This window comes from Amphiprion ocellaris, chromosome 14, assembly GCF_022539595.1.
Source record: "Amphiprion ocellaris isolate individual 3 ecotype Okinawa chromosome 14, ASM2253959v1, whole genome shotgun sequence".
NCBI lineage: Eukaryota > Metazoa > Chordata > Actinopteri > Pomacentridae > Amphiprion > Amphiprion ocellaris.
Genome location: NC_072779.1, coordinates 31,556,473 through 31,565,793, shown reverse-complemented (window position 1 = coordinate 31,565,793; position 9,321 = coordinate 31,556,473). Strand labels below are relative to the sequence as shown.

The 9,321-nt window shown below is 37.1% G+C and overlaps 1 protein-coding gene across 1 annotated transcript; it reads right to left on the bottom strand.

The window, feature by feature from the left end:
* Positions 1-2,403: 2,403 nt before the first annotated feature.
* On the bottom strand, positions 2,404-9,110 carry zmat2 (zinc finger, matrin-type 2). The gene is made up of 6 exons (XM_023265268.3): positions 9,053-9,110; positions 7,083-7,182; positions 6,658-6,781; positions 6,211-6,284; positions 5,096-5,241; positions 2,404-3,205 (listed from the first exon to the last, which is right to left on the bottom strand). The coding sequence occupies exons 1-6, from the start codon at positions 9,068-9,070 to the stop codon at positions 3,062-3,064; spliced, it is 606 nt and encodes a 201-aa protein (XP_023121036.1). The 5' UTR covers positions 9,071-9,110; the 3' UTR covers positions 2,404-3,061.
* Positions 9,111-9,321: the final 211 nt, after the last annotated feature.

Genomic DNA, 9,321 nt, shown 5'->3' with positions numbered 1-9,321 from the left:
TTTTGAGTCATTGTGGACAGTTTTCAAGTCATTTAGGACAAATGTGACACATTTTGGACAGGTTACAAGTAATCTTGGACATTTTTTCAGTCATTCTGGACAAGTTCCAAGTCACTTTGGACAGGTTTTACATCACTGTGGACAAAGTCCTATTAAGTCCTTTTGAGTCATCATTTACGAGTTTGATCCTTTTTGTACAGTTTTGAGTCATCTTGGACAGGTTCTTGTCATTTAAGACAAAAGTCTGAGTAAGACAAAAGTCCTAACTAATTTTTTAAAGTTAGGACAAATTTGACACATCTTGGTCCGTTTTAAGTCCTCTTGCAGAGGTTTCTGCCATTTTTGACAAAGTTCGAGTGATTTTGGACAAGTTTTGAGTCATTGTGGACAAATTACAAGTCATTTTGAGTCATTATGGACAGACGTCAAGTCATTTAGGACAAATGTGACACATTTTGGACAGGTAATGAGTAATTTTGGACAGAGTTCAAGTCATTCTAGACAAGTTTTGAATCACTTCGAACAAGTTTGTATCATTTTTGACATATTTCAAGTAATTTTGGACAAGCTTCGAGACACTTTGGACAAGTTTCCAGTCATATGAGAAACATTTGTAATTATTTTGGGAAAGTTTTCTAATTATTTTGGGAAGCTGACACATTTTGGACAGGTAATGAGTAATTTTGGACATAAGTCATTCTGGACAAGTTCCAAGTCATGTTGGACAGGTTTCGTATCATTGTGGACAAATCTCAAGTCCCTTTGAGTCATTATTTGCAGGTTTCAAGTCATTTAGCACAAGTCTCACCCTTTTTGGACCATTTTGAGTCATCTTGGACAATTTGAGTAATTTTGAAGATTTCAAGTCATTCTAGACATGCATTTTCAACATACTTCAGGTCATTTTGAACGACTTTCAAGACACTATGGACAAGTTTCTAATCATGTCAGATACATTTCTAATTATTTTGGGAAGGTTTTCAGTAGTTTTGGAGAAGTTTTGTTATGTAGGACAAGTTTTCTGCCCTTGCAGACAGATTTCAAATCTTCATGAGTATTTATGGACAGGTTTTAAGTAATTTTGGACAATTTCCAGGTCATTTTGGGCAGATTTTGTCTAATTCTGCACAGGATTTTGTCATTTAGGACAGGTTTTGTGTCATCGTGGACAAATTTCAAGTCTTGCTGAATCTTTATGGAAAGGTGTTGAGTAATTTTGGAAAAGTTTCAAGTTATTTATGACAAATTTGACAGATTTTGGACCATTTCAACTCATCTTACAGAGGTTTCTGTCATCCTGGACAATGGTTGAGTAATTTTGGAGGAGTCATTTTGAGTTATGGACAGATCTCAAGTTATTTAGGACAAATGAGACACATTTTGGACAGTTAACAAGTGGTTCTGGACATGTTTTGAGTCATTCAGGACAAATTCTGAGTATTTTTTTGACAAATTTCAAGTCATTCTAGGCAAGTTTGGAATAATTTTGAATAGGTTTGTATCATTTTTGACATTTTTCAAGTCGTTTTGGACACGTTTCAAGATATTGTGGACATGTTTCTAGTCATTTTTAGATAATTTTCTAATCATTTTGGGAAGGTTTTGAACAGTTTTGACAGGTTTCAAGTTATTTAGGACACATTTGGTACCATTTTTAAGTCATCTTGCAGATGTTTCTGTCATTTCACACCAGATTTGAGTGATTTTGGACAGTCTGAGTCATTATGAAAAAATTTGAATTTAGGACAAATGACACACATTTTGGATAGAAAACGAGAACAAATTTTTGACAGGTTTCAAGTCATTCTAGACAAGTTTCAAGACATTTTCTAGTCATGTTAGATACATTTCTAATCATTCGGGGAGGGTTTTTAGTAGTTTTGGACATGTTTTTGTCATTTAGGACAAGTTTTCTGCCATTGTGGACAGATTTCAAGTCTTTCTGAGTCTGTATGGACAATTTTTAAGGAATTTTGGACGTTTCAAGTCATTTCATACAAATTTAGAGTTATTTTAGCCAATTTTTAGATCATTTCAGATAAATTTCAAGCAATTCTGGATACGTTTTGAAAGAGTGTGGACAACTTTTAAGTCATTTTGGATAGGTTTTAGGAAATTTTGTGAAATTTCAAGTCATCTTCTACAAGCTACGAGTCATTTTGTACAAGTTTGACACATTTGGGACAGGTTTCCGTCTTTTCAGAAGTTCAAGCTACTCTGAGCAGAGTTTAAGTAATTTCGGAGAAGTTTTAAGTGATTTTGGACTCATAGGAAAAGAGACACATCGTGTTGAAATAAACCAAAATGATCCTTTAAATGAGTCGAAGGCGTCACAAACGCTCAGCTGGTTTTCTGTGGTGCGTTCACTGACACACAGCAGACGACAAACCACATAACCAAACCTAGAAATAAAAACTGTTTATTAAAATGTCCCAACATGCCGTGTCCTGATACAAACGAGCTCTGATGTGACACAGATAAAACTTCTGCGGCTGTTTGAGCTTTTTAGTACTTTCCATGTCTCAGACTCGCAGTTCTGACACTTAATTCATATTCTGTATGTTTGTGTGAAGGAGAAAAAGCTCAAACAATCCTCTGAATGTTTCCATGGTTTCAAACAAAACATGACAAACATTTTCAGATTTTTTTTCCGTGTGAACTTAAATTCGGAGTCAAATCTTAAAGAAAACTTCAGTTTTGTCTTTTGGTCTCATTTTTGCAAGTTTCAGAAAAACGGCTGCTTCATGTTCAACCTGCTGCGTTTACAGGTTTTTTTTAACCCACAACAGTTTATTTCACCGTCATTTTGTGTGTGAGAGCGGAAGCTGCCGACTATCAGAGCGGACTGAGTGATGGATTAAACTACCAAAATAAGAGCCTGGCGGTAAATAAAGTAAAAGTCTGAACCAGGGCGGTGAGCCGGCAGGACTGTGGAAACGACCGCAGCCTTCAGCAGAACTCCTGCCTGAACAGTCTCCTCCTGGTCTGAAGCTCCACCCGACGGAGGCGGCAGGTGGAGCAGCAATCTTTCCCGGTGCGAGGTCGCCGTCCTCACAGATCATCAGTGACTCTTCTTGGACGAGCCGAAGCCGGAGAAACCCATCACCGCCGCCATCTCGTCGTCCTCCTCAAAGTCCACGTCCTCCTCCGCCCGCCGCTTCCTCTCCTTCTGCTTCTCCTTCTTGTAGGCCTTCGCCTTCTCCTCCTGATGAAACGACAACAACACCGTCACCTGAGGCCCAAACTACGAAGCAAGTCCAACACAGCCGGGCTTTATTTGTGGAAGTCGGATTGGAAAAGACTAATTCCCAGTCATAGAAACATTATAGTCTATCTAAGGGACTTGTTTTTGGGTAAAGTTTAGGTTAGGAGTTTAGCTTAGAAGTGCTGCTGTGATGACTGACGTCAGGTTTCAACTAAAGAAAACCTTTTATATCAAGATGAGTTCATCTAAGTATAGATGTGTGATTATTTATGTAGTTTAATTGGAGTTGAAAGGGTTAAAGTGTCCTGCAAATACTTTGTATACCAGCCATGATAGGAAACTCCTCCCTCACTAGTCTTGTTTCCTTCAGAGGAGTCATAGGAGACGAGACCAGACACATAGTTTCTGCTGAATTCTCTACTCTTTGTTTTACTTCACATACTCAGCACCTTTGACACAAATATTTCTAAAGGATGAAGTTTCTGCATTTTTCTAGTTTGTAGTTTTGCATCAGGAGATAAACATTTCCTTGATTTTCCATCATTTTAAAGTTAAACCCTCTAAGAAAACCATCCTCTGGTTCAAACTGCTAAAATTATGAATGCAAATAATTTCCTAAACTAAAAGTCCCCCACATTAAAAATCGGTTAATTATTGGCTGCAGTGGTTTTTTCCCCATGTGTTGATAAAACCGTTTAACACTTAATATTTCCCACTAAACTGCCTCAGTTTAATTATGAATTTGAAGAACAAAATAAACAGCAAGTTAGTATATTATATATTAAACAGGAAAAAAAATAAAATTTATCAAAAACTGCTCTTCAAAGATCGACCAACGAGCTGCACTCTTCCACAGTAAATAACCTGCAATGTTAGCATTTTTTTCACGGGGGTTTCAAATTAAAATCACTGAAGTTAATCCAGCCGCTCAGACGTCCACAAATCCTGTCGCAGTAACTTCATCAGGTGTTTACTGCTGCCTCTGAAATGGATTTTTATTCTCAGAGCATCATTTTAATCTCGTCATGAGCTTGTAATCAGAGTCCTGCAGCGTCTCTGCCGACACTCAACTTGTGTTAGCATTTAAAACTCTTAGCTTACTGTTAGCATGAGCCTCGGGTAGCTAGCTGAGGTGTGCTTCTTTTATGGACCTTCTGGACCTGTAACTCCACCTCATTAAACAGCGACAGGCTCCGACTACAAGCTAATCTTCTGCCTTATCAGGTTCTGTATTCTTAAAATCAGTAAATTAATTGATAAACAATCATTAATATCTCTAGCTGTGACATTATGGACTTCACTGAACAAACAACACGTTAATGTCACTATCAAACTGAAACATCTGAGTGTTTTCCTGCTACTGAATTATTGAACTTTCCAATGAAACTACAAGCTCAAAGTTTAAGACTGTTACCATTAATTAAAAATAATCAATAGCCTTTAAAAAAATATACAAAAAGGTCTCTATATGATATTCTTTAGACGGCATATTTAAAGGTGAAGTTCATCTCCTATTATTTGTCTTTCTAAAAATCTCTTCCATTTAATATCTTCTCATAATCACTCATTTCAAAGTTGTACAACAAACTCTTCTACTGTGACAGTTTCATGGCTGCTGCATCAGGATCATGAGCTTTCATACAGTTGCCTTCAACTATCATCAGGGGTTTTTTTTTAGCAGAACTTCCTCCACACTATTCTGAAAAACGTCTCCATCCTTACTGTGATATTTCTGAACGATAACAGATTCATCTCCTCTAAGTTACTTTCTTTCTTCGTCTTCCTCACTGCACTACAGAGATGTTGTGTCATTTTAAAAGCTAGAGGTGACTAAACGTTCAGAAACAGGTCGTCCTGGAGACCAGCAGGGGGCGTCGCCTCCCTCCCCACCTCCTCCCGCAGCTCCTTCATGCGCTCCTCGAAGTCGTACTCCTTCTGCTTCTCCTCCAGCTTCTTCTTGTTCACCTCAAAACGCTTCTTCACCTGATCCAGAGACGAGCGCTCGACCCGCATCGACATGCCCAGATTCCTCTGGTCTGCTCACACAAACAACGACAGGTAAACAACAACAAGTAAACACAGACAGGTAAACACGACAGGTAAACACGACAGGCAAACAACAACAAGTAAACACAGACAGGTAAACACAACGACAGGTAAACACGACAGGCAAACAACAAGTAAACAACAAGTAAACACAGACAGGTAAACACAACAACAGATAAACAACAACGACAGATAAACGACAGGTAAACAACGACAGGCAAAGACTATATATTTATGTCCAATTTTTCTTTAAATCTTTGGTTATTTGTAAGATTTCTCAGTATTTTTTTATTATTATTATTATTATTATTATTATTATTATTATTATTATTATTATTATTATTATTATCATTATCATTATTATTATTATTAATAATAATAATAATAATAATAATACTAATAATAATAATCTTTATTATCCCAAAGGGGCGGTTTGTCTCGTAGTCGGCAGTACACTACAGTGGTGCACAATTTTACCAGACTATGAAAACCACACAACAGACAGGAAAAATTATGACGTAAACAATGAAAAAAATAAGACTAAAAAGAATAAAATCCTCCTCAATTTAAGACAAAACAATTATGATGATCAAGTGGAAAAAATAAGAGTAAAATAAATACAATAATATAAATACTATGTTTAGTACACGTCATGAGGAATCTGAGAAGACTCATTTATCTGAATTTGTAATTGGTCCTCTCCAGATTACGACTTTCACAACCAGACGCATCTAATTTTTGACAGAAAAACGAGTAAAAATTCACAAGAACTATAAACACAGAGATGCAATTGAAACTGTTCATTCAGTCAAACCCGGTTTAAACAACATTTATGCTACTGCACGGAATCAGAATCTGTTCTGATGCTGTGACATCTGAGTTTGTTCTTCAAAATAAAATAAAGCTGCAGTGGATGTTATGTGGTTCAAACTCAAATTTCTATGTGTAGCTGAACTCACGTTTCTTGCCATTGATGTGATCCAAGAAGTTGATGGAATCTTTCACCACGCAGTCGCAGACGTTACAGTAATACCTGGAAGGGAGACAGAAGAAATCAGAGGAAGACCACGAGTGATACAAGCATCACGTTTCAAACGGGGCTTAATACATTTTTAAATAAACACTCAGACAGAAAGTCCAGCAGGTTGACCCTTGCTCCATCTAAGGCTCCATGATAATGATGTTCTTCTCAAGCCTCGGCAGAAAACTTTAAATGTAAATTATTGAATCTGTCTTCTATCGGCGAGTTTCATGTTCTGAAACATCTGTATGATCCCATGGATGTCAAAAAAACGCATCAACAGAAAAATTATTTCTACATAAAGAAATAGGAAATGAGTAAATAGAGACTGTCTGTATGAGGAGGAGAAGATTTGGTTTTCAGGTTTCATGATTAAACTTCCTACCCGCCCATCTCCGCCTGAGGAGTGGTCTTGGTGATGACGATGGTCTTCCCCAGTTTGGACTCCAGATCCACCTTGTAGTCTCGGTGACGCAGGAGGTCCCGCTTGACCGGTGGAGCCGTTTTCCCTGAGAGGCAACGGCAAACAGATAAAAGACGATTAAGGAATTAATTAATCATTTCTCAAATTACAAACTGGGTCCACAAGGACTGAAGATGCACGTTTAGTTTAATTCTATCTTTATTTAAATAAGACAAATATCTGAGGAAGAACACGATGAATCGAGTAAAGAGTGAAGGGCAGAAAGTAAATAAAAGTATTTCCTGGCAGTTTGTTCAACACTCGATGTCTAAATCAGGTCAGTGGAAAATAAATTAACTCTTGTGGAGTCGAGTTGTATTTATGACGGATAGTTTTTATCTTCTCACCATCTCTCCTCTCTCGGTCTCTCTCCTCCGCCAGACGTTTCTGAGCGAGGTTTTCGTATTCATCTTTGTCCCACTTCCGACGGAAGTCGTTCTTATTGGACTGGAAGAGACGAAGAAGAAAAGTTCAAAAACCAAACACTTTCAAAACATCGAAACATCCTGACAGTTCATCTGTAACTCCTCTCAAACCTCAGAATGACCCATTAATACTGATTATTTACTGATAGTACCTGATCAGATACTTGTATTCACCTAATATTTGGTTAAATGTGAGACTGAAATAACTGTAGATGTAAATACTGATGGTTCCGATTCTATATATGAAGCTAATCAGCTGAATCTATGGATTCATTTGTATGAACCTTCAAAAGGAAGTAATAACCAGAGCCACCTGTGATGTCATCAAATCTATAGCTATTGGATCATGTCAGTTTGTTAGCCCTTTTTATTAATCATTTTATGTTTTATTTGCTGCAACCGGTGTTGTCATGACACCAAAATCCTGAATTCAATATGACAGTTGCCTAAACAAATTAATACAGATACTAATATGACATCAACACAAAAACTAAGACATCAGGAAAACTAACAGAATAACAGATGAGATAACAAGAAACTTACAATTCCTGTTTTTCATAAAGAACAACCGTAGTGCACATTTTAATCAAACACTTTTACATGAATTCAAGCTGCTTAAACATCTTGTGGTTGACTTCAAATCCAGGGAATCCTGTATCACATGACCAGTCTGTTCCAAATCTTATTAATATCATTACTGCAATGACAAACATTTACTGAACCTTGCATTGATCACACAAAGCCATGTAACCTCCAAATATTCCACCTTGTACTGAAGCTACATGGTTAAAGCTAAACAGTTCTCCAGTACAAATATGAACATAATCTCTTCTGTTTTTCTAACATAGTTTACTTTTAACAAGAGTTTACCCCATATATTTTAAAGAGAGGAACAAATCAGAAGAAATGCAGGCACATGAATGAATGAAATTCCATTAAAAGGCAAAATCCTGCACTTTGTTTAAAAATAATGCTATAATCTAATACCCTGCTTATTCTGTAAATTATCTAATAGTTAATCTTATATTTGCAACAGCTTTTACTCAGTCCACCTTCTTTTCAGGTGTCGGTACTTCTGGTTTTTCCTATCAGCAGAAATGAACAGTGACAAACATGTTACAGCCATGTTTACCATTACTGACTGAATATAACTTGATTATAACTGGTGTTATTGATCTGCATACCTGTAAACACCTGACGTAGGAAACTGTGAACTGTGTTTACAACATGGGTAAGTTGTTCAAAACTTAAACAGCTAACAGTGTTCTTCAAAATCCGATGGTCAAGTTGGAAAAAATCACTTGTCAGATCATAAATAACTAATTTATAGTTATTTATAGGGCACAACGTACTTCCATTATGCATTACATTCATTAACTTGTTTCTGTTTTTGCTACAGTTTCGTTTAAGTGTCGATATATTTAAGCAGGTGTCTAACCAAAGTCATAAGTTTGATATCATGACAGCAGTAGTTCCACTCTCAGTCGGTGTGCTTGACCGTTTTCGCTTTTGTTTTGTTAAAAACCAAACAATTACTGGTGCTAGCGAAGCTCAGGCTAACGAGCGAACATTTAGCACCGTTATTCTGTTTCAGCGCACAAGCACATAGGCACAAACCATAGAGCTTTAGAAAATAATAAAATAAAACTAATAAAACGTCGCTACGTGAGACTTAAAACCGGACATGTTCACTTTGTTGTCAGTTAGCAGGCTAGCTGGCGTTAGCTGCTAGATCTGACGACAGAAACGGCATTTTTAATCACGTAAACTACTTCAAACAGACCCGTTAGCTTCACTGATCAACACACACGTCTGGACAGAAATGAAAGTTACCTCTCATTAACGCTGTTTTATTTTTAACGACAAATTAAAAGGTCTGATCCTCGACTTACCCCGCTGCCGGACGCCATCTTGTTTACTCAGTTAGCGGAAACAGCGCCGCTCTTCAATTCTTCTTCTTCCTTTAGTGGCGGTTAGCAACGAGTTGGCGCAGTACCGCCACCATCTGGTGAAATGTGGATCCGACATTTCCGTATTTATAACTGATTTTAAAAAAATCTTGTCGGTCCAATTAGTTTGTCTGACACACTGAAATATGATTTGTTTAAAGTCATTTCTTGGGCTGCTTTTGCCTCTACTTTTTAGTTTCTTCCTCCCCAAA

Bases quoted from the DNA above. Each gene is read 5' to 3' on its own strand.
- zmat2 (XM_023265268.3), bottom strand. The intron at 6,285-6,657 runs GTAGGAAGTTTA...TCTCCCTTCCAG, and splicing joins CCTCAGGCGGAGATGGGCGG to GTATTACTGTAACGTCTGCG. The intron at 3,206-5,095 runs GTGGGGAGGGAG...TCGTTTCATCAG, and splicing joins TGAAGGAGCTGCGGGAGGAG to GAGGAGAAGGCGAAGGCCTA.